The 25,147-nt window shown below is 54.6% G+C and overlaps 1 protein-coding gene across 2 annotated transcripts in view; it reads left to right on the forward strand.

Moving 5' to 3' along the window:
- Positions 1-2,658: 2,658 nt before the first annotated feature.
- CDK18 (cyclin dependent kinase 18) overlaps positions 2,659-25,147 on the forward strand; it is a 31,751-nt gene continuing 9,262 nt past the window's right edge. The window contains exons 1-2 of one of the 2 annotated variants that reach the window (XM_068173014.1): positions 2,659-2,787; positions 21,077-21,231. In XM_068173014.1, coding sequence (XP_068029115.1) covers positions 21,108-21,231 — 124 coding nt within the window. In that variant the 5' untranslated portion in view covers positions 2,659-2,787; positions 21,077-21,107. Of the gene's footprint in view, positions 2,788-21,076; positions 21,232-25,147 lie in introns of those variants that run through there. The other variant, XM_068173013.1, reaches the window with a different exon arrangement.

Genomic DNA, 25,147 nt, shown 5'->3' on the forward strand with positions numbered 1-25,147 from the left:
GGGAAAAACCCACCCAAAGTGGCCATTTCTGCAGCCAGCAGCAGGAAGGGAGCGGGATGGGCACTCACAGGGCGCTGACTGTGCACCCACATGACCGGGTACTCATTGACCAGGGTGAGGGGAGGACAGGCATCCACAGGAGCCAGGAGCCAGCCTGCATGTCACACCACAGCCCTGCATGTCACACACAGCCCTACATGTCACACTACAACTGTGAATGTCACACCCAGCCCTGGAAGTCACACCACAGCCCTGTGTGTCACACACAGCCCTGGATGTCACTCACAACCCTGCATGTCACACCACAGCCCTGCATGTCACACCATAGCTCTGCATGTCACACCCCAACTGTGAATGTCACACCACAGCCCTGTGTGTCACACACAGCCCTGGATGTCACTCACAACCCTGCATGTCACACCACAGCCCTGCATGTCACACCATAGCTCTGCATGTCACACCCCAACTGTGAATGTCACACCACAGCCCCGTGTGTCACACACAGTCCTGGATGTCACATCCAGCCCTGGATGTCACACAAAGCCCTGCATGTCACACACAGCCCTGCATGTCACACTACAACTGTGAATGTCACACACAGCCCTGGATATCACACCCCAACCGTGAATGTCACACCACAGCCCTGGATGTCACACACAGCTCTGCATGTCACACCCAGCTCTGCATGTCACACAGAGCTCTGGATGTCACACAAAGCCCTGCATGTCACACTACAACTGTGAATGTCACACACAGCCCTGGATGTCACACCCCAACCGTGAATGCCACACCACAGCCCTGGATGTCACACAGAGCTCTGGATGTCACACACAGCCCTGCATGTCACACTACAACTGTGAATGTCACACACAGCCCTGGATGTCACACCCCAACCGTGAATGCCACACCACAGCCCTGAATGTCACACCCAGCCTGGACATCACACCCTGGACACCACCCCACTCCTGGCCCCACCTTTGCTGCTCCTCCCTGAGCCCTGCAGAGCCAAGGGTGCCAATCCCCATCAGACGCAGGTGACAAACGAGCTGCTCACCCTGTGTCACCAAGGATGGCGTCTCAGCCCTGCTGCAAAGCCACCACGTCCCCGCCGGGTCACTGTGCCTCAGTTTTGAACCCCCCACCTGCTTCTAGAGGGGCAGCCCCAGGTCAGAGCCCGCTGGTTCAGCTCCTGCTCTCACTGAAGAGCTGCTGCTGAAGGTTTTACCCTGCTCCCAGGGCGCTCAGACATTGCTAAGGACCTCAGGGCTGTTGGCCTGGGCCAGGCTAAAGTGACCAGAGGATATGGATCCTTCTAGAACATCCCTTCCCTCCACCGGGGCTCGGATTTGATGCTCCTGCAGTGCCATCTGGGAAGCATCCCCCCACTTCTCGAGGTGTCTCCCAGCCAGCCTGGTGGTTCTGAGATAGGAAATGAGAGTCAGCAAGTCCAGCGAGACTCCCACGTCCGAAAGGAACGAGGGGAAAGACTTCTGGCAGCAGCAGAACTGAGGAAGCCCAAATTTGTGCCTCCTGGATAGATTTTTTGTGGAACATCCATGTCTGGAAAGAAGACCCTAAATGCAGAATTTTCCCCCACAGAACTTGCATCCCCTTCTGTCCTCTTTGCCAGCCCTGCTGTGTCCTCCGTGTTTCCACTCTCCACACTCTGTGGAGATGGATTTTGTGCCTTCCCTGCCCCAGTTTCCCCCTGCCCTTCCCCACCACCTTAAACCTCCTGCACACCCCCCAGACTTCGGCACTAATTACAACAACTCTGCTGACAGACAGGGCGGTGTGTGGAGGGAAGGCAAGGATTAATATAGGCGAGGATATAAGAAATTAATTACTTTCAGGCAGACAATGTTGGCACCTCCAGTCAGCCTGATTTATTTCCATGGCTGCTCTATTTTTGGCGAAGCCAGAATGTTTGACTAAATATAAGACAACAAGGAGCTGGAATGGGTGGGGGAGCCGCTGCTAAATCCACAACCCCGAGAGGCTGAAACCCCCACAGCTGCGGGTCCCGGTGTCTCGGGCTGCTCCGGCTCTACCCAGAGCCTCAAGGAGGAGCAGGAAGAGCCGCAGGAGGGAGCTCCCCTGACTCGAGCGCGAGGCCGGGATCGTTGTGTGTTCTCCGTGCGCGGCTCCTGCCCGGGCCAGCGGGGCCGAGCGGGCTCCTTATCCCGGGGCTGCGGCGGGGAGGAGCCAGCGCCGCACGGAGCCGAGCGCCGGCAGCGCTCCCGCACCGCGCCGGGTCCCGCACCGCGCCCGCACCGCCTCCGGCTGCGCTCCGGCTCCCCCTGCTCCGGTACCGGCACCGGCACCGCTCCAATTCCCCCGGCACCGGCACCGACTCCGCTCTCACTCGCCCGGCTCGGTACCGGCACCGGCTCCGCTCCAACTCCTCCTTGCTCAGCACCGGCACCGCTCCCCCTCCCCTGGCACCGGCACCGGGACCGCTCCAACCCTTTTACTGCTCCGGCACTAGCACCGGCACCGGCACCGGCACCGGCACCGGCACCTCTCCAGCTCTCCTGCGCTCCAGCACCAGCACCGCTCCAACCCTCTTCTGCTCCGGCACCGGCTCCAGCATCCGCCCCGCTCGGGTGCCGGCCCCGCTCCAGCCGCTCTCCGGTGCCGGTCCCGCTCCGGTGCCGGCCCCGCTCCGCTCGCAGCCCGGCCCCGTTCCCGGAGCGGCCCCGCGGCTCCCGCAGCACCGCCCCTGCTCTGCCCCGCAGGAAGGAGGAAGGGACACGGCAGGAGGGAGAGCGACCTGCTCGGCGGCCGGTGAGTGCCGGGGTGACCCCGCCACGGGCCGGGGGCCCTGCCCGCCCCCCAGCCCCTCCGGGGACCCTGCCCGCCCACCCCCCCAGCCCCTCGGGGGGCACAACCGCTGCCTTTGGGACTGGCGGGACACAAAGTGCGAGGGGAGGGGAGAGTTGGAGTTGGAGGTACGGAGAGGGAGGGTTCAGCTCGGTACGGATTTGTACCTTGGTGCTCCCTGGCGAGGGAGATTCCTGCGCATGTTTAGTCCTAAATCTGTTTCAGGGAGCTCAGGTCAACCCCAATATTGGATTTTGATGGGCACCTCTGGGTGGGTCCCGCTGTGAGGGGCCTGGGGGGAGCCTTTCAATGTGGAAGCGGGCGGGGTGGACACCCAGGGTCTGTCCGGTGGGTCCCTGGCTCGGGAGGGAGCCCTGCCCCGGGCTGGCAGCTCGGCATTCCCCTGGCGCTGCAGTTTTTGGCGGCTGTCACAACCAGCTGCATCTCTCCAGCGCTGCCTGTTGCTGTGACAAGTTCCCGGGGGTGTGCCCCAGGATGTGTCCCCCGCTTTGTCCCCAGACAGCCCCTTGAGAGCTGCCCTCCATGCCAGGCCAGCCTGAAAAGCTTTAAGAGCCTCATCTCTCTGTGAAAACACCCTGGGCTGAGCGTGTTGGCACAATGGTGGCATCAGCTTTGAGAGGAAGAAAGAATCAGGGTCAGGCCTGGGGCTGCTGGCGCTGGGTTTTGTGCTGTGCATCAAGGAAAGCAGCGGTGCAATGTGACGTGTGCCGGGCTTGGAGAAGGTGCCTGAAGGGGGAAAAGCTTTGAACAAACATCAGGCAGAAAGTTGGAGCCTCTGGATGAGATTTGTGAAAGGGCAAGAGCCGTCAAACAGGGCCCTGCAAGGAACCGGGATTAATTAATTCCCTCCTCGGTGGTGTGGGGCAGATTTGGGGTACGGATCTGGGATGTACCAACACATGGGGCTGAGATGTGGTGAATGCAAGCAGAGTCCTGTTTTCCAGCCTTACGAGGCTGTGACAGCGCCTGTGGGGCAGGGGAGAGGTCGGGAAAACAATTCCCATGATCCTGAAGAGATTCCCTCCAGGAATCTGGCCGCTGGGTAATGGACATCGTGTCGGCAGGCACACACGGGTGGCATGGAGATCTCAGTGCATGTGTGGTGTGGAGCATCCTTTCCTCCCTAGAGAAAGGTGGGAGGGGAATTCCAAGAGTCCCAGAAGGAAGAGGCAGGAATAGGTGGGCACCTGGCTCACCCCATCCATGGAACTTCCTCAGTGTGTGAGGCACCCAGCTCAGAGTTTGCTGATTTTCAGGCTCTCTGTCACGCCAGAAGATTTCTGAGCAAGTTTTGGTGTCCGTGCTTCAGGCAGGGCTCGCAAATTTGTTCCCAAGTTCCCAGGCTTACTCACTCACGCTGGAAAATATCAGCACCACATCCAAATGGGAGCAGTTAATAAATGAGTAGTGGAACAACCTCGCCAGCAATCCTGGGAGTTCCTCCTCTCTCATCCTGCTGGGATAGAGAGAAAGAGAAAAAAATTACAACTAATCAGGGCTCTGGAGATCTCCTGCTGTCCATGGCCTTGCCATGGATTCTGCCTGGCCTTGGCCACATCACTGCCGTGTCCCCACGTCTGAGTTCCCCCATCTGTTAACTCTTGACCTTGCTTTCTCCTCAGGGCTTTGCTCCCTGAGCTCTGCAGGGCTCTGGGATGCTGGCAGGGATGGGAAGCACTGAAATCCTCATCTCCATGCCCCTTTCACTGAGGCAGCTCTTTGTGGCGCCCTGAATGGACCCTTCAGAGAGATTGTGCTGGTGACAGAGTGACAGAGGGAAGGGATGGTGTCACACATTGGTAGTTACAGGTGGCTGAAGTGCAGCTGGCTGCTTTTTATTGGCTTCCAAATGAGCTGCTTTAAATCTTGAGCTGCTGCCTCTCATGTGCATTCCTTGCCAGTGTCACTTGTCCCCTGGGGACAGGCTGGGGTGCAGAGGGTGCTGCAGGGGACACTTTTTGCCTTCCCTCACTGGGCCCAGAGCAGGCAGATGAGAGCAGCTGCATTTTGCACAGGGTAAAACACAGAGGCAAAATGGCTCAGGGTGCTACAGGGAGCTCAGCTGAGTTTTGATCTCCCATCCATGAGGATCCTTCTGTTGTCCCTGTCCCACCACCTGGTCAGGCAGAGCCCTGGGTGTCCACTCACCACGTGCACTAAAATATCCACGTTGCAGTTTCCACTGAGACCATCATCTCCTTGGTCTGGCCTTCTGGAGAGAAATGAATGTTTGGTCAATGTCTGTAAACCCTGGGACATTCCTCTGGCTTCCACAGAGCTGAGGTTTGGGCCAGGAGGGCTAAGAATCTCCAGAAAAGTTGGGATCTATGTGTTTGGAGTCATGTCCAAGAAGAGTAAGAGTTTCCAAAAGGGCTTAGGCTCAGTAGGAGCCTCCCAGATTCTCCTTCCATCCTCAGGGAAATTGAGGCAGCTTCTTCAGGCAGCAGGACAGGGCAGCTTGGCTCAGCTCAGAGGAGATCCCAAGCCTGGAGCGAGTTCAGCTCTGTGTAATTCATGTGCTGACACCCCAAAAGCTCAGCTCTGCTGGGCTGGGTTTGCCTCTGTGCAGGCAGGGAGGCGATGAGAGGGCTCTGTTGGAGAAGGGCCCTTTGCTGGCAGTGAACCCTGTCCAGGCAGAGCTTTGCCCTGCTGGGTTTGCTCTCCTCTAAATCCACTGGCTCCTGCTGTTTGTCCAGGAAACCTGATGGCAGGAAGCAGCCTGTTGATGGATGTGGCCCAGATCCCAATCTGGTGAACAATTAACTTTGCAGAGTCGCTCTGTAATGAGCCCGAGCATCTTCTGCCCTCTCCTCCCGCTCCCAATCTCCCAGCCCAGCGTTCCTTCCAAGGCAGCAGCGTTTTGCCCGCAGCCAGTGCTGCTCATCTGCTGCTTGTTTGCTCAGTTGCTCCCAACCTCTGGCTCCTATCTCTTGTCTGGCTGGAAGAGAAAACTGCTGCGGGATTATTCTCGAGGCACGGAGCAGCGCGGGAAGCCCTGGCAGAGGGCTGGGGTTCATCTGTGCTGCTGCCACCGCTGCCACCTCTCATCTGTCTGCTCGTCCTTCACCTCCCTCCCTCCACGCAGCTCCTGCCAACCCCAACCTCGTGTTCCCTTTCCTCCTGCCTTTCCCTGCTCTTTTAGGGATGAGCTCCGAGCCACCGCAGCTACAGCCGGATTTTCCCAGCCGCGTTCCCCACCGGGAATTGCCCACATCTCTTCCTGATCCCTGCTGGAAATCCGGGCGTTCCTTCCCGCACCTGAGCAGCAGCTGGGCTCTCGTTGGAGCTCTGGGTGCAGAGTGCAGCTCCAGGTGGAGGCAGGACCTGCGGGAATGCAGCTCGGGAAGCAGGAGGATGCTCCAGGCACTCGCTCCAGCGAGTTGGATTCTGCCTTTGGTTGTGGCTTTTGTTCCCATTTTCTGCTGTCCCTGCCACCCCCGGGGTGCTGGGGGCAGAAATAACTTGGGAAGTGTTCAGAGGGGCGTGTTTGAGTTTGAGCTGCTGTTTGCAAGGATTGCTGCTTTTTGGGATCCAGGAGCAGCTCAGATGGGACATTTCGGGGATCTCAGCTGGGTTTGCTTCCCTTTCCTCTCTCCCTGTGTGGGTTTAAAGCGGGGACAATTCCTCGTTTGTCACCGTGACCCCTCCATCCCCAGGGCCTGCAGGCACTGCCACAACAAAAATCATAAACTGACTGGTAAATTCCCAGTCCAGAGCTGTCAGAGCTCGATCCCTGTCACCTCTGCTGGGACACCTGGATCACCTGAGCTGCTGCTGAGATGCAGAGAGGGGGGAAAACAGGATGGAGTGGGGCTGGAATCGCTGCCCTTTCCTGAGTGCCTGGGGAGGCAGAGCTCCTGTGGACACCTGGGAGGATGTTGCTAAGGAAGACACTCCAATTAATGGCTTTTTCAGTTCATTATTTGGTTAGTTTTTAATTTTTTAAGGTTTTGCCTTATTAATTTTATTGGTGACAGCCAAACGTTCCACCCTTGCTCTGCCCTTGTCATCTTCATTTATCAGCTGGGAAACTGAGGCAAGGAGTTTAATTCCTGGGTTTGGGAAAATCCCATCACTGGCAGCTCTGGATCTCAAACCTGAGACCTAAAACTCTCTCCAGGATCTGCTGGTCTGAATCAAACAGCTCCTGTCTCCCCATGCTCTGGGTTTTATGAATTTAATTCATCTTTTGGGTACCTTTTCAGTGTTTTCTTTATTGAACCCTCTCCATGAACCCTCTCCCTCTCTTTTTTTCCTCAATCCCTGAAATCCTCAGTCATTTCCTTTAAAACAACCCAAATTTTCCCAGCTGGAGTGGGGCAGGGCACTGGCTTTGAGCAGTTTTTTGTGGTGATTTTGCCTTGAATCGCTCCATTTAAAAGGAGAGGCTGCTGAAGCCGACCGTAAACACCGAAACCCCCAAAGAAATCAAAATGTGCCTTTTTTGGGAAGCAGGGAAACATTCCCAGCGTTCCTTTTATTTCTGCTCTTTCTCCATTTTGATTTTAATGGTTTATTTTCTATTTAATTATTCAGGCAGTGTTAATGTGCTGGTCACTCAGGGGTTGGGATTTCTGATCCTGGGGGGATTTATCCTCAAAACACCCCCCAGCTTTTCCCTCTCTCCTGTTGCTCCCAGCACTTCCCACTCTTGGAGCCGTGGCTTTTTTTAGTTGCTAAATCTGACAAGGTTTGTGAGCAGGAGCCTTGATTCTGCACTCGGGAACATGCACAGGAATATAAATTCTGCAATTTGGGGTTTTTTTTTCCTGCATTCCAGCATGGAACATCACCTGGGGCTTGGATTTATGCCATCTATGACTGGAGTTATTGGGTGGAAAACATTTTAAGTTGGTGGTTTATGGGCCAAGCCTGTGTTGGAGCAAATGTAGATCCAGAGTGATCTTCAGGAGATCCCAGAAACTGAGGATCCAGTCCTGATCCAGTAGATCCATGATCTATAAACAACAGAACCAAGGAAATGGTCTTGGTGTGCCTGGGGACTCTGAGGAGGAGGAGGAGGCAGAACTGGAGGTTTTGGTTATACTCAGAGCCTGGTTTGTGTCTCATCCAAATTAAAATGCAGGGAGAGTCTCAGTGCACCCAAACTGAATTTAACAAATCAGCCCAACACCACCCCCACGCCCTCCCTGCCCCATCCTCTGCCTGAGCAGTGGCTCCCAAAGCCCTGGGGAGAGCAGGAGCAGCAGGAGCTGTCCCAGCACTGTCCCATCTCTGTCCCACCACTGTCCCATCATTGTCCCATTGCTGTCCCATCGGTATCCCATCTCTGTCCCATCAATGTCCTATTGTTATCCCATCTCTGTCCCATGCTGTCCCCTCACTGCCCCATCTCTGTCCCACCACTGTCCCATCATTGTCCCATTGCTGTCCCATTGGTATCCCATCTCTGTCCCATCTCTGTCCCATAAATGTCCCATAAATGTCCTACTGTTATCCCATCTCTGTCCCATCACTGTCCCATGCTGTCCCATCACTGTCCCATCTCTGTCCCACCACTGTCCCCTCACTGTCCCACCACTGTCCCATCATTGTCCCATCATTGTCCCATTGGTATCCCATCTCTGTCCCATCTCTGTCCCATCAATGTCCTACTGTTATCCCATCTCTGTCCCATGCTGTCCCATCACTGTCCCACCACTGTCCCCTCACTGTCCCCTCACTGCCAATCACTGTCCCATCATTGTGCCATCGCTGTCCCACCACCGTCCCCTCGCTGTCCCATCTCTGTCCCATCTCTGTCCCATCAATGTCCTACTGTTATCCCATCTCTGTCCCATGCTGTCCCATCACTGTCCCACCACTGTCCCCTCACTGTCCCATCACTGCCAATCACTGTCCCATCATTGTGCCATCGTTGTCCCACCACCGTCCCCTCACTGTCCCATCTCTGTCCCATTGTTATCCCATCTCTGTCCCATCACTGTCCCTTCACTCCTCCGTGCCCTGTCCCTGCAGAGCCTGCCTGGGATATTCTGGATTTCCCCAAATTCCCCACACATGGGGATGGGCAGAGCCATTTCCTCAGAAAAGTGCCTGGAAAAGACCCAACTGGGGCTTTTGAATTCCAGGCAAACACAGCAGAGCATCGAGGGGGAAGGAGCATTTTTATAAATTACCATTAGCAGCAGTGTGCTGTTTAAGAACTTAATCCCTCCCAATCCCCCCCTGATTAACGATTAATTGTGCCACTAATTGCGCTATCATAGCGTGGCAGGCCCAGCCTGCAGCGGGCACAGGCAGCCACACCAGTGTTCAACCACATCAAACTGGGAGCACTGGGAGACCCTGCAGAGAGAACCTGGGCCAAAATCCCTCATCTATTCAAACCTCGGGGTTATAATCCTGATTTATCTCCAGCGTTTCCTTATCAGCTGGGAGGCAGGAGAGGAGGACTGGATGCACTTGGAACAGTCCTGCTCGGGGTCATCCCTTTTTTAGGGTGGATTTTCCTCCACTCCTGTGAAAACCACATGGAAATTCTTCTATTTTTTGATTTGGAGTGGGGGGGGAAAAGCAAAATATATGAATTTATTTCTGTTATTTTTATGTTTCTGATGCCTCTTTAATGCACAGCAGGCTGCAGTGTCCAAGGCCTCTCCTCTCCCTGACAGTGTCCAAGGCCCTGCTCGGTGTTATCCCTTTTTTAGGGTGGATTTTCCTCCACTTCCATGGAAAACCCTCTATGTTTTGGTTTGGAGTCGGGGGAAAAGCACAATATTTGAATTTATTTCCATTATTTTCCTGTGAAAACCACATGGAAATTTGTCCTTGTTTTGATTTGGATTGCGGGAAAAGCACAATATATGAATTTATTTCCATTATTTTCCGCTTCTGATGCCTCTTTTGTGCACATCAGGCTGCAGTGTCCACAGCCTCAGGGCCCAGCCATGACTGTTGCTGGGGCAGATCCCTCTCTTTCTCTCTGTTATCTCACTCTGGGCTCTGTTATCTCTCCAAGGCTTGTGCAGGAACCAGCCTGGCTTGTCAAGGGCTCCCTCCCCCAGTGACGCTTTTATAGCAGAGAGAAGCTGGGTTTGGAGTGAAGTGAAAAAAATCTTAAAAAAAAAAAAAAAGGGGGGATTAATTCATTATTTTCTTGAATTATTTCAAAATAATTCAAGATTTTGCTTTGTCTACACCGCAGCTTTGAGGACACGGGGCTGGCCTTGGCTGGGTGGCACAGATGGCATTTACAGTTGAACCAGGAGCAAGGTTTATCCAAACACTCCGTGCTCACCCGGGTTCCCAGACAGGCCTGAAACATTTCCTTCCTGGGAAAGGGATCAGAGCTTGCACTGAGGCAGGAATAATCTGTTTATTGCACCTGGGATCTCTCTATTCTGTTGCCTTTTCTTAATTTAGAAGTGAATTTTGAGATCATTTTAATAAGGAGGCAACATAAAACTGGATTTTTATTTGAAGGTTTTCAGGGGCAGTCACGGAAAAGTTTAATTTTTTAAGGGAAAAGTTTATTTTTTATTTTTATAGGCTTTAGGAAATTAGTATAATTGATAAAAAGTGCTAATTAGGAGGGCAAGTGGTGATGTAATTTTTTTACTTTTTTTTTTTTTTTGAGTCTCTTTTTTTGGTATTGGTTGTATTTTGTCTATGAAAATGAATTTTGAAATGTTGTTCGCAACTTTGGTCCTTCGGAAGAATTAAGATAGTGTTGGGGTCGTGTATTTTCTGGGGTTTGGAGCTGGTTTTGGTTTTTTTTTTGCTTAGGGAAAGGCTGTGGGAAATTACTGGCAAAATTAGCCCCTAATACAAAAGGTCACAGAGCTACAAATATATATGAAGAATATATATGAACAAATATATATTTCTATATATGAACAAATATATATGAACATATATTAATATATATGAACAAATATATACGAAGAATACAGAGAACATAGAAAAGAAAAAAAGGCAAAAAGCCAAAATGGCTTCAATTCCCTATCCAGGCGTGTCTGTGCTGGGATTAACGGGGAAATGCCGGGGTTGTGGTGGTGCTGGGATGGATTTTAGGGCAGATTTTAGGGAGGGAGGAGCAAGGATGGCTGAGGGATGGAGGATTCCTGGAAGGCAGCGGGTTTGGGATCCTGGAGAATTTGTGTCATCACATCCCTGGGCAGTCCTTGGACATCCCTGTGCTGGGGGAAAGGGTTGGAGGAAAACTGGGAACAGAACCAGAGCATGAGGCAGGGATGTCCTAAAGCCTGGAATTTTGGCAGCAATGGGGATCCCATGCCAAGTTTGCTGCCCCAAAGCAGTGCTCTTATCATCCTGGCATCCCTGGCAGCCACCTTGTGGGTCAGGAGGGGTTTTCATCCTCCTGCCTTCCTCCAGCAGCTCTGTGGGACAGAAATTCCTGATCCCAGCTGGAGCAAGGACTGGGATGATCCCTTCCCTCACCTGGGAACAGCAGAAATTCCAAATTCCTGGTCCCCAGCTGGAGCAAGGACTGGGATGATCCCTTCCCTCATCTGGGAAGCAGAGCCAGGCCAGGAGGACCCCACAGATCCCCCAGACCCCACAGATCCCCCAGACCCCACAGATCCCCCAGACCTCACAGATCCCACATCTCACCCAGCTGGGGCTCTGAGATCATTGGGATGAGGAAGGGTCAAGATGAAAAGTGCTGCAGGATTTCCCTTTCTACGGGAGAGGGATCCAAAAATAATTACTGACCACAGCTCCCGCTGTGCTTGGAAACCCTCTGGTCCCTCAGATGTTGGCTCCTCCTCACCTCCCTCCCTGTGGCTGCTTTTCCTTCCCATCTGAGGGGAAATATCCCCACACAAGCACAGGGCCCTCCAAGGATGGGTGCAGGGCTGGTTTAAGGTTTAATCCCAGCTTAGTGCAGTCAGGGCAGGAGCCTGGCAGGGTTTTCTCCCTCCCAACCACGTGAGCCTCGCAGGGCTTTAAATAAATCAGATTTCAAACCCTTCAGCCCAGGGGTTTTTGTGCCTTTAATGTCAAACTGTGACACTGCTGCTCCAGAGCTTTGTCCTGGGGGAAGCCCCGGCCGTGGCTGACACTGGGAGTGACTGGAGCGGGGACAAGAGGTCAGCAGCACCTTCCCCTCTCATTCCATCCCTGCTCTGCAGGAAAATCTGTCCCAGGGTGGTTTGGGGCTGGCTTAGGAGCAGCGGCAGCTCCTCGGAGCTGCTGGAGCAGAGCTGGGATCCTGCTGGGAGAAGAGGGAGCATTAATCCCACGTAAAGTCTCTCCAGCTCTTCCTCCAGGATGTGGAAATCCCGGTGTCTCCAGGCTGTGGAGCGAAGCAGGCAGAGATTTCAGTTTTTTTCCAAGTCCTTTTTGTCAGGGCAGAGCAAGACAAAACATTTCCAGTCTCCTCGAAAACCCATGGCAAAGAGCTGCGCTCTTAATTGCTCTGAGTGCTCCTGGTGCTGCTCCTCCACAGAAACGTGGGGTTTTGTTTAGATTCCAACTGTTTTGTGAAGGTTTTTTTTCCTGGGAAATTTAATCCTGTCCAGAGCCTTTGAGGCCAGGATCCCCCTGGAAAGGCTTTTCCCAAGGATCTGGCTTCCCCTTCTTCTCTCCACCATTTGTGTGCTGCTTTTTGTCCCCCTCCTTTTTCATGTGCATTTCCCAAATTCCACGGGGCTATCGGGTGTCTGGGATATCATTCCTGGTGCTTTAAATATCTTTTTGGAATGGGGAGCTGGGCTGGGATCCCTGTGCTCAGCTGTCCCTGCCGAGCTGTGTCACACCCCAGGTCAAACTCAGCTCCTGGGGCCGCTCCCAACCCTGCAGCTCAAGAAATTCCTTTCCCAAATATCCTCATTTTGCACCCAAACTTCCTTTCAGCCTCCTTCTCCTCTACCAGGAAGAGGCCTTGGGTCACAGGAAGAAAAGTCCTGTTCAATAGAGAGCGGAAAGCCTCTCCTGACCACTGCAGGGAGAGTGAATCCTGGTTTTCCATGAATTCTTATCTTGCAGACGAGCCTGCAGCTCTGGGAGCTCTGTGTGGGCTGGGGAAGGAAGGAAAGTCTGATTTAAAAAAGGAAAAAAGAAAAAAAAAAGGGAAAAGGATGAAAGAAAACAACTTTAATAAGGCAGCAGACCCAACACACCCCAAGTGTGAGGTGTGGGTGACAGCCTTGCACAGGTTCATCCACTGGGAATATTCTTGAGGGAAGCTCGGTGGGATTTGGGCTCTTATTCCCAGGAATCTTCTCCCAGAATGTGGATTCTCCTCCCCATCCAGCCACAAAGAAAGGGCTGGTGCTGACAGCCTCATTCCCAGGTTAAATGGAGAGATAGAATAAAGAGAGGAGATAAAACAAGAGGTGAATGAAGAGCCTTGGGAATGCCTCTGGAAGCTTGGCACCTTCCTCCCTGTCTCTCCAGCCCCCTGGGGATGCTGGCTGCCACTGTGGGGTGACAGGGCTGGTTTTGTCCCTCTGGGAGTAGCTTTATCCAGCAGGACCCAGGAACAACTCCTTGGATGAGTTTGGATGCTCCAGACCCTCTGTGGGTGACTGGCAGGGAGGGCAGCATAGGACATCAGCTCTCCAGGGGCTGGAGCTGATTTTCCTTGGATTGTGGATGTTAATTGTCACCCAACAATCAGCTGAGTGTCACAAAAGCAGGGACCAGGCTGGTTCCTGCTGTTCCTCCTCAGGAATTTTGTTGATATTCCAGCGGCTCCTCAGGGCTTCGGGGGAATTCAGGGTGTGTCAGGAAAGGATGGCAGGGGAAAGTCCTGGAAAAGGAGAGGGAAAAGCTGAATATTGGACACTTCCAAGAGCATCACTGAGCTGGGAGCTGCAATTCCAGCACAGCTCTTTGCTCCCTGTCCTGGTTTAGGGCAAATTTGGAAGAAAACCTCCAAAGGGGTTCCTCTAGAAAACAGACTCAAGCAGCCCCTCCCCCAGCTGGTTCAGAAAAAGATTTCCCTGGAGAGAAGTGGAAAAATGCTGTTTATTTAACAGGCAAAGCATTCACCAGCACAAAAAATGAGCAATAATAAAAGATAAAACCTCTCGCACAGTCGGGCCCCAGCCCAGGTGCCCTGGGTGCTGTCACAGCCCTGTGGGAGCCAGGCAGCGCTGCTGTCCCAGCACCCGGAGCCCCCAGGTGACTTCAAACTCAGCCCCAGTAACTCAGAGAGATGGGAAGGGCTCTGTGTCTGAGGGGGAAATTCCTGCTGGGAGTTTTTCCCACTTCCAGCCCTTCTGGAGTGAACCAGCAATGCTGATGCAGGGGCTGTGAATCCCTGAGTGCAGGGATCCTCAGAATCCTCAGAATTGCGTCTGAGGGAGAAATTCCTGCTCAGAGTTTTGCTGAGATTTCCCACTTCCAGCCCTTCTGGAGTGAACCAGCAGTGCAGGGCACCTGCTGATCCAGGGGCTGTGAATCCCTGAGTACAGGGAACCTCAGAATCCTCAGAATCCTCAGAATCCAGGCTGCTCCCACCCTGGGGATGCTGAACGTACCAGGGAAGCGCTGACACGACCCCGGCAGGGCGGGGACAATGCGAGCCCTGAGCTCCCCCAGCACTGGGCTGGCCAAACTGGCCAGCAGTGGCCCCATTGTTGTTGCAGTTGAGCACTGGACACTTCTCCCAGGTTAGGGAATAAGTGCCCAGTGTTCTGAGCTGGTGGAATAATGGCTGGCATTGGGATGCCTTGCTCAGAGCTGCCCTGAGCTCACCAGGAGCCGAGGGAGAGCTGAGGGCGCAGAGAAAGACTAAATATCCCAGGGCAGAACAAAGGTCCTTTGTGTGCTCCCATTACTGGGCTCGTTGTCGGCTCCAAACCGAGTGGGAATGTGCATCCAGCAAAGGTTTTCCCTTCCCTGCCGTCCCTGCAGCGAGCACAGGTGGGAATCCCATCCCTGGGGGTGTCCAAGGGCAGCTTGGAGCAACCTGAAGATGTCCCTGTGGATGGAGATGGGATGAGCTCTAAGGTCCCTGATAATGGAGATGGGATGAGCTCTAAGGTCCCTGATGATGGAGATGGGATGAGCTCTAAGGTCCCAGATGATGGAGATGGGATGAGCTCTAAGGTCCCGGATGATGGAGATGGGATGAGCTCTAAGGTCCTGGATGATGGAGATGGGATGAGCTCTAAGGTCCTGGATGATGGAGATGGGATGAGCTCTAAGGTTCCTTGCTCGTGGAGATGGGATGAGCTCTAAGGTCTCTCCCAAGCCAATCCATTCTCCGCTTCCATGAGTCTATAGATGAGCTGGCAGGAAGTTTTCCATGGATCCACCTTTCCCAGGCTATCCCCGTGATCTCCCGACTCTCAGACCGTGGCTTCGCCTGTGTTGTTGTCTCTTAACAACAAATTCCCGACTGGAATTCTGCAGAGGAGGGATGGGAATGTTGTGTGGGGGTTCTGGGCACCCCCAGCCCAGGGTCTCACATCCCAAGGGAATTCAAACCAGCTGGGAAGGGGGGGAGGATGCCTTGCCATCATTCCTGATTTATCCCTGTGGCATTCCACGAGAGCCCAAGCCGGAGTGGGAGCCAGCCTCAGGCATTTCCCGGGAGATCATTTGTCCTCCAGAGCCTCCTCCCAACTCCAAAGCTGGGATTAAGACTCACAACACACGGAGGTCTCCTGGCTGCCACAATCACATTTCTGCATTTGCTGCAATGTGGAAGGCAGCAGCACGGGAGGGCGAGGAATTGCAGCGTGAGGATGGATTGACTCCCTGGGGATCCCTTCCCACTCATTCCCAGGATGATGGCAATGCTCCAGGGCTGCTGGAGATCAACAGGGATTGCTGGCTCTCCCTTCCCTGCGGGATCCTGGCAGGGAAGGGGGAATGCCAGACCCTGAAGGGCAGCTCTGAGGGCGGGAGGTGAATGTGAAGTGTCCCTTGCTGCGTCCCCTCGTCCCTCAGCTTTTGGGGAGAATAACTCCTGCTCCAGGAATTCTTCCTGAGAAGCTTCTGCAGGTCCTCACTGCAGGATTGATCCACGGGGGCTGTGCTGCACTGCATCCTCCTGGGGAGGGAGTTTGTCACCCCAGGGAGGATTTCTCCAGTCGTTTCGTGGTCAGGATTGGTCCCTGGGGGAATTCCCAGCTGCCACAGAAAATTCAGCCTCAACCCTTCGGGTTGAGATGCTGCCAACCCCGAAGAGCAGCAGCTGTGGGGTGGAAACTCGGGTTGAGATGCTGCCAACCCCAAAGAGCAGCAGCTGTGGGGTGAAAATTCAGGTCGAGATGCTGCCAACCCCAAAGAGCAGCAGCTGTGGGGTGAAAATTCAGGTCGAGATGCTGCCAACCCCAAAATGCAGCAGTTATGGGTGGAAATTGGGGTCGGGAAGCTGCCAACCCCAAAGAGCAGCTGTGATTTTTACCAGTTTCCCTCCGAGTCCCCAGAGCAGCCCAGAATCGCTCTCCATCCCCTTTTCCACATTTCTGAGGACCTCAGTGCGGTGCTGCAGAGGAAATCCGGAGTGGAGGAGGAATCTGGGGGGTGCTGAGCTCCTGTTTGCCCAGGAATGTGCAGCACAGAGAGGCCGGAATCTCTCCTGTCTCAGGCAGCTTTTCCCTGCTCCCTCTCCGTGCTGGAGCCCCGGGGAAGCTCGGAGGGACCTGCCTGGCCCTGGAGAGCCTCTGCTGCCCCTGGCTCTGTGTCCAGGCCTGGCCATGTGAGGAGGAGCACGTATTCCAGCGGGGTTGGTCCGGCCCTGCAGCCACACACAGCGTTGCAGGGTTGCCGTGTTTGCTGAGCAAATAAAAGCTCAACGAGAAGCAGAATTCCCCATTTCTCCGGGCCTTGCAGGAGTGAATCGATGCCACCTAATAGCCAGGAGCACGAAGTGCTGAATAGGGCTTTTCAAGTTTGCCTTGTAAACACAACTGGTAATCTCTCCGGGGATTAGAAAATAAATAAATAAACAAACAAAAACGGTTTAAAGCAAGCAAAGTTTTCCCTCCGAGCCTTCCTCTCTTTCTGCTGGGAGATGGGGGCAGGAGTCTGGTAAAATGATAAGGAAAAATACAGAGAATTGATCATTTTTGTGAGGCAATAATTAGTGCTGGAAAGCTTTGCTTCCAAACCCTGCTGGAGGAGGGAGGGGACAGTTCCATACTCTGGTGATGCCGAAAATACCTGGCTCAGGAATTCCAGAGCAGGGAAGCTGTAGAAACGCAGGAGAGAGCCATTCCCAGCCGGAATGCCTGCGGGAACAGCTCACCGAGGAGCTGTAAAGGTGATTTCCGGACACAGCCTTGAGGGCAGCCTTTAAAGGATCGTTAACTCCTTGTCTGGCTCCCGTGAGGAGCCTTCCTGCTGGGATTCAGCTTTGGGGCTCTTTGAAGTGTTTCAGCCGGGTATTTACTCTCCACCCGTGTTCCAGTAAATGCAGATCACTCGCCCTGCTGGCTTTAATCCTGGGTTTTGGCCGGGTTCCAAGCCGGGTGATTTCATTTTTTGCCCGTTGATGCCTAAATTCCTCATTGCCGTGTGAAACTGCTCCTTCCCTTCGTGTCCCGCCGTGCAACGTCATGTTCCTGCCTGCTGTTAATTATCCAGCTCGCTCTCCCTCCCCGGCAGCATCCAGGGATTGCTGCCATTCCTGCCAGGCTGTAAAACCAAAAGTGATGTCATCGCTCTGCTTAACAAGTGTCACTTTCCCTCGGAAAGTCAATAAATGCCACCGCTTCCTTTAGGATACTGGGGAAAAAAAAAAAAAAAAAAACTCAACAAAATTGAACTAAATTAAACAAAATTAAACAACATTAAACAAAATTAAACAAAACAAGAGGCAGTCGGTAAGAGTTCTTCCTTTGAAATCCGTGCCGGGGGGGAGCAGCTGCAAAAAGGGATTTCTTTCTCCCACAAGGAATGTGGCTGGAGGGTGGGGGAAGCTCCTGGAACCCCGGGGGACTGAGGGGCACCCCACATTGCCCGCCCCACCCTACATTCCCCCTGGAACCCCACATTTCCTGCCCCAGCCTGACCCTACATTCCCCCTGGCACGAAGGTTGTGGGTGCTTTGCTTCCAGCAAATCCCAGCTTTAGGATCCTGTATGGATCCCATATGGGACAGGGTGAATTCCTGTCGGGGAGGAGCCGAGGGCTGAGGACAAGGAGAAGCACCATCCCATAAATCCCAGCTCACAATCCCATAAATCCCAGCTTTGGGATCCTGTATCCATATGGGACAGGGCGAATTCCTGTCGGGGAAGGAGAATTCCTTTCGGGGAGGAGCCAAAGGCTGAGAACAATGACAATTCCATAAATCCCAGCTTTGGGATCCTGTATCCATATGGGACAGGGCGAATTCCTGTCGGGGAAGGAGAATTCCTTTTGGGGAGGAGCCAAAGGCTGAGAACAAGGACAATCCCATAAATCCCAGTTTTGGGATCCTGTATCCACATGGGACAGGGCGAATTCCTGTCAGAGAAGGAGCCAAGGGCTGAGGACAAGGAGAAGCACCATCCCATAAATCCCAGCTCAAAATCCCATAAATCCCAGCTTTGGGATCCTGTATCCATATGGGACAGGGTGAATTCCTCTCGGGGAGGAACCGAGGGCTGAGAACAAGCACAATCCCATAAATCCCAGCTTTAATGTGAACTCCCACAGCAGATCCCAAGCAGGTCCAGGTGTAGCGGGAAAAATGAGCCCGGGGATTGTGAGACCATGAGCAGGGAGCAGCTCGGGTGTGGCAGGAGAGGCTGCAGCGATCCCGGGGCTATTTTTACCCCTATCTCGGTTCCTCTCCTCTCCCAGGTTTATATTTAGCAGCCTGGAGCTGCTGGCATTCCTGCAGGAAGCAAAGGGGGAAGGATTTGGATTGTGGAGCAGTTTTGTGTCAGTGAGAAACTGATTGCCTGTAAACCATCTACAGCTTTTTGGGGAGGGGAAGGGAGATGGAGACACTACTTCTTCTTATTTTCCTCATTCACCCCAGTGTCTCTCCTGCTCCCTGCATCTTTCCTGACCCAGATTTGATCCTGATCAAAGGATCAAAGGAGGTTATGGATGGGCTCGGTGGGGGATTGTCAAAGCAGGAATTGGTAGGCCGAGCACCTTCCTGAGATCCCAGTATCCTGCTTGATGTCCTGATTATCTCATTCCAGTCCCTGCCAGGCTGGGATTTTGTCCCCAGTGCAGGACCAGGAGCTGGACTCCTTTCCTCCAGCCAGCATTGCTAAATCTTCTTTGGAACCCAGAGCATCCCCCGTGCCACTTCTTCATTGTGTGCAAGCACGTTCCTGCAGGGCTGGGAAAACATTCCAGTGTCTGAAGCTGGAGTGGAGGTGTCTAAAACCCTCCCTCCTCCCTTCCCACCCCCGGAAACCACCCCCCACGCCCTGACCTCCAGGCACGGCCGAGCCTTCAGCCTCAGGAGTTGGAAGGTGGGAGCTGAGCGGGGGTGGCCGCTGCGTGGGATTCAGGTGAATCCCCGGGATTTTCAGGGGATTCACCCACTGCAGGGTGCCGAGCCTCGCCGCAGAGCCTGGCAGGAGCCCAGGCGGAGTGTTTATATTGCTGACGGATAATCTTTTAAGCTTTCAGATGCAGGCACGCCGGGCCGGGTGTTGCCGTTGTCCTGGCGACAGGGATGCGCCGGCTCCCCACGCGGGGTATGATCCGTCTGGAATGCTGCGATCGCCCCTGGGCGGTGCTGATAAGCCTGGGAGGGGGCTGGGGGGGGCTCTGGGGACAGCCAGGGAAGAGCAGGAGTGGGGACAAACCCAGGAGGAAGGGGCTGAGCCACTCCGGGGGTCCGGGATATGCGGGAAAGAGCCGCTCCCTGTGGGGAAAAAAACATCCCTGAGAAGTTTTGGGGCTTGTTTGGTACCAAGGGGTGATTGTGCTCTTCAGGTTGGGTTGGGGGCTGAGAGCAGCGTTAAGGTCCAGGGCTGTTCATGGAAAATCCGCTGGCAGGGAGGTTGGAGTGTCCAGAGGATGAGGGATGCAGGAGGAGCATCCCCACACTCCTGGGATTGGGAAGAGGAGAGGGACACACCCAAACCTCTCCAGGCCTGAGGCTGGAAGGGGCAGAGCTGTGGCTGCTTCGGGGTGGGACGCCGATGCCCCATCCCTGGAAGTGTCCAACGCCAGGTTGGATGGGCCCTGGAGCAACCTGGGAGAGTGGAAGATGTCCCTGCCCATGGCAGGGGGTGACATGAGATGATTCCTAAGGTGCCTCCAACCCAAACCGGTTTGGGATTCTGGGATTTCGTGTCTGTAAATCAGAGAGCACTGGATCTGTGCTGGATCCGTGCTGGATCTGTGCTGGATCCGTGCTGGATTCGTGCTGGCCAGGAGGAATTGCAGTGGGGCTGGAGCCCAAACCCCACCCGGGCAGCACTTCCAGCCTGATCCCAGCCCCGCTGAGCCTGGGAAGAGCCAAAGCAGGAAAGGCAAAGCTGCGTCCGGGGCGAGCTCCCCGCCCGCTCCCGTGGCTGCTCAGCCCCAGCCCGCTCGGCCCGTGCCCCGGAGGGTTTTCTTCCTTTAAGGGTTTTATTGCTTTAATCTGATCTGCGGTTAAGGCGATTCTGACGCCCAGCAGAAGGAGGCACCGGGAGCTGGGATCGAGCTTGGAGCTCGGAGCATCTCCCAGAGCTGGGACTCGGTGGATCCCCCCTGCCCGTGCTGCCCCCACTCAGCACTTCGCTGCTGGCTCAGGAAGTCTTTGTTGCAAGGGCAAACTTCCAAGGGGAGAGGAATCTCCTTTTCCAGTGAGAAACGTGGGATCGAGTCTTTTCCATATTTTTCTTGTTTTCCTTCTGTTTTCACCCTGCTTTCCCCCCTGTCCAGGTGTTCCTGGAGTTTCCAAGTGTGCCGTAAGGCACAGCCTGTGACTGAGTGTGCACAAGCCTGCCCTGGGCTCAAAAAAAATCACCCTTCCTGTACCTCTTGACCAGAGCCAGCTCTTAAAACCACGAAGAACCCAATTTCTGTGGCTCCTCTTCTGCTCTGACCAAGAGAAGGGACATCCCCAGGGACCCCTGTGGGGGGAAATTCATGTCAGGACATTGCCAACCCTCAAGAGCAGCAGCTGTGGGGTGGAAACTGGGGTGAGGATGCTGCCAACCCCAAAGAACAGCAGCTGTAGGATAGAAATTGGGGTGAGGATGCTTCCAATCCCCAAGAGCAGCAGCTGTGGGGTGGAAATTGGGGTGAGGATTCTGCCAACCCCAAAGAGCAGCAGCTGTGGGGTTGGGGACCCATGCCGGTGTTGTCCAGCCCTCTGAACCTGCTGTCCCCTTCCTCGCAGGGCTCTGCCGTCCCTGGCAGCACGAGGGAAGATGAACAAGATGAAAAACTTCAAGAGGAGGTTTTCGCTCTCGGTGCCGCGCACGGAGACCATCGAGGAGTCTCTGACGGAGTTCACGGAGCAGTTCAACCAGCTCAACAACCAGAGGAACGAAGGTGAGGAGCCCCTGGCTCCCTGCTGGGGACTATCTGGGGTGGGTGAAAGCCTCTCCAGCCCCACCCCAGCCACCCTCGGGCTGTGTGGAAAATGTCTGCCCCTCGTTCTGTGTTGCTCTCTGCCCCTGGGGGTGAGTAACACCTCGGCATTAAAGCTGCAGAGAGATTTATCCCTGCACCAGGGAAGCCGGAGGGGAGGGAAAGGAATCTGCACGAAATGGGGAGCTGTGGTTAAGGTGGAGAGTGGGAAAGTGTGGGATCTCCTCCTGCCTCCCCAAAAGAGGGGAGTGACCCCTCTGGGGGCTCCAGGCTGATGTTCCCGAAGCCAAAGGGGCTGTTCTGTCCTGGACAGCACCCGAGGCTCGCTGGAGCAGCCTTTGCTCCTCCCTGCGCGTTGGTTTTCAGCACCCAGGGAGATGAGGGGTTAAATCCAAATCAGGGCACATCCCCTGTGCAAACACAGCCCTCAGGGCAGGCTGGGGCAGGGCCGGGGATTCTGCAGGCGCTGCGAGCAGCCCGGCCAGGACAGCCGTGCTCGGGCAAGCCGGGCAGAGCCTGGGAAGCTGGCCAGAGCTGAGCAGAGTTTGGGGAGCCGGGCAGAGTTTGGGGAGCCGGGCAGAGCTGAGCAGAGGCTGGGCAGTTTGGGGAGCCGGGCAGAGTTTGGGGAGCCGGGCACAGCCAGGCAGAGCTGGGCAGAGCTTGGGGAGCCGGGCAGATCTGGGCAGAGCCGGGCAGAGCTTGGCAGAGTCGGGCAGAGCCTGGGGAGCCGGGCAGAGCCGGCTGGGCTCACACCGGGGTGAATCCTGGCCGTGCCGCGGTGCCTCCTGCCAGCTGTGCCGGAGCCCGGCCCCTTCCCGTGCCCTCAGCTCCCGTTCAGGCTCTGTTTGCCATCGCTGAAGCGGGGCTGAATCCTGATGTCAGCGCCTGGCACCGGCGCTGCCGGGCAGGGAGGGCCCCATCGTGCCAGCCAAGCTGCCCGAGGATGCTGGAAGCTCCTTTAGAGCCGCCTTCCCTCCCTCCCTCCCACAGCTCCCCAGGCTCTTCCTTCTCTCTGCAGACACCCGAGCAGCATCCCCGGGGCTCCTGCCCCCCTCCCACACACCCGCAGCCCTCAGTGAGGGCTGTAATTAGACCTGAGCCCTTAATTAGCCATGCAGGAGCCGTGGGGGTAAAATGAGGCAAGGCTGAGGAAGTCCTGGGTGCTGCTCCTGCTGTGGGATGTGGGATCTGGGCTCCTTATCGCCTCCTCCTTATCTTCTCTGCAAACCCCAGAGGTGATTTCCCTCTTATTCTGCTTTAATGAGACATCTCAAGGTCTTCCTCTGCCCTTGGAGGGCAAAAAGGGCCAGCAGCGTCTGCCAGGCCCCCCAGGGCTTTTGGGCTTGATCCTGAGGTAGCCAGGAGAGAACAGAAGCAAAGTGTGAGCCTGTGGCCAGGACCAGGGTGAGTCCATGATCCGAGGTGTGCACCAGCCTCTCCCAGGGCTTGTGGGCAGGTTTGGAGCTGAGTTTGGATCTCTCCCAGGGCTTGGTGCCCATTCTCCAGCTGGAGAACCAAAGTGCAGAGGGGAAAAGTGACTTTGCTCCAGCTGCGGGGAGCAGAGCTGCGCCTGCAGCCACGGCAGCAGTTCCTGTGCTGCTCCTCTGCCCCACAAAACAGCTCTGCTGCAGGTTTTCCCTTCTTGTCAGCATCTCTGGGGCTGTCCCTGGGCTCTCTGTGTCCCCAGAGCTCCAGAGCCCATCCTGCCTCTGCTGGTGACAGCCAGTGACACCTCAGGCACCGTGATCACTGCTCCAGGGACAAGAGCTGACCCCAGCAGGGATCAATGCCTCCGTTCTCCTTCCCTCACCTCATGTGGCTCCTCAGGGAATTGCCTGCAGTTTGTTTTCCCTCCAGCCTCAGAAATCCCTGGCTCACAGCACTCCCAGGCTGCAAATCCCACACTTTGGTGGCTGGGAGTGCCTGGGCCCATCCTTGGGGAGCAGGAGGAGCAGACCTCCTCAAGAATCACAAAATCAGGGAATGGTTTGGGTGGGAAGGGTGTCTTGGTTTGAGCAGCCAGGTGTCTGCTAAAGAAGGCAGGAGCCCCCCCTGAAATGAAATGTAGACCCCCTCCCTCCAAATAGTTATAAATTTGAAATTAAGGGGGGCTCTCAGGCAAAAATATGGGAGCAGGAATAACAGTTCTTTATTAGGGAAGAAAATAAAAAGATAAAACAAACAATGCACTGAACCAAAACAACACTGCCAGAGTCAGAACACAACCTGACACCCTGTTGGACAGGGTGTTGGCAGCAGTCCAATTGGAATTGTGGCTGTAATCTTCCTGGAGTGGCAGGTGTGGTTCCGTTGGAGCAGTGATCCTGTAGGAAAGGGTGCAGTTCCTGTAGGAAAGGGTGCAGTTCCTGTAGAAAGGGTGTCATTCCTGTACAAAAGGGGTGTAGTTCCTGTACAAAAGGGTGTCGTTCCTGTAGGAAAGGGTGTAGTTCCTGTAGAAATTGTGTAGTTCCTGTACAAAAGGGCGTAGTTCCTGTAGAATACAAAAGGGTGCAGTTCCTGTAGAAAGGGTGTCATTCCTGTACAAAAGGGTGTAGTTCCTGTAGGAAAAGGTGTAGTTCCTGTAAAAAAGGGGTGTAGTTCCTGTACAAAAGGCGTGTAATTCCTGTAAAAAAGGGTGTAGTTCCTGTAGAAAAGCGTGTAGTTCCTGCAGTGGAAGAGGCAGCTGTTCCTCTGGGAAATCCAGTGCAGGAAAAGCCGTGCTGGTGTCCCAAAACCCAGATTATATCCAGGTAGGAATGCCTGGCTCCTCCCTCTGGGCAGAGCATCTCCCAGTGGGATGTTATAGTTCTTACCAGTCACCAGTGACATTCAATAGCCTGTTATCAGCAGTTGAGGAAGAGATAAGGAAAACTGCCTACTGAACAGAAGACAACTGCCATACAGATGGGAAATGGAATTCATCTTGCCTTGCAGTCTGGGACAAAGGGACCCCAAAGCTCTTCCCAGTCCACCCCTGCCGTGAGCACACTTCCACCATCCCAGAGCTCCAGAGCTGCTGTGGCTCTTGTGAGGGGACAAGCAGGGGACGAAGCTGCCCATCTGTCATGTTTGTGGTGAGAAATCCCCACAGCTCCATCCTCCCCATCCCGTCATTCCCATGACCTCACCCCCACAGACGCTGATAAAAGGAGGACAAACAGCTTTTTTTTTTTTTTTTTTCCTTTTTCCCAGACTGGAAAATCAAACAGCTTTCCAGCCTGGACACATCCTGTCACCAGCAATGTCACCTTGGTGGAGCCTGAGTCTGTTTTTTTTCAGAGGGATCAGGGCTTGGTGGCTTTGATAAGAGCTGGGGGCATCCAGCAGCAGCCCCCAAACACCTCCATCCTGCTCTGCCCTCCCAGGCCAGCCAAAATTCAGTGTCTGGGCTGGAAAGGGATAAACCAGAGCCAGCTCTGACCTCGGGAGCACCAGGCCCTGAAGAAATTATGATGAGGGGGAGGAAGGAGGATGAAAAACCCGAGCTCAGAGCAGTGCACAGCCTGGAGAGGAGAGCTCACACTCAGCAAAGTAATTAAAAGTTCTAAGCCAGGCAGGCAGAGGAGGGTCCTGGCCACTTTCCTTGGGAGATCAAAGCTTGTTTTGGCAGAGGAGGAGTTTAAATATATTTCTAAAAAGGGCTGCCTGTGTCTGCTTTCATTCTCTTTGATATCGCAGCAGCCTCGTTCTTTCCGTGTCAGGGCTCCCCGGAATTCACGTGGAATGAATTCTGCCCGCCACAGTTTAGCACTGAGCTCCCAGCAGGGTCCTGCGAGCCCCGAGGGCAGCTCCAGCTCTCTGGGATTGGGAATCTCCCGGGGGCCGGGCAGGGTGGGCTGGGCTGGCACATCCCAGGGCAGCCCAACCCCTCTACCCC

This window comes from Anomalospiza imberbis, chromosome 26 (genome assembly GCF_031753505.1).
Source record: "Anomalospiza imberbis isolate Cuckoo-Finch-1a 21T00152 chromosome 26, ASM3175350v1, whole genome shotgun sequence".
Lineage (NCBI taxonomy): Eukaryota > Metazoa > Chordata > Aves > Passeriformes > Viduidae > Anomalospiza > Anomalospiza imberbis.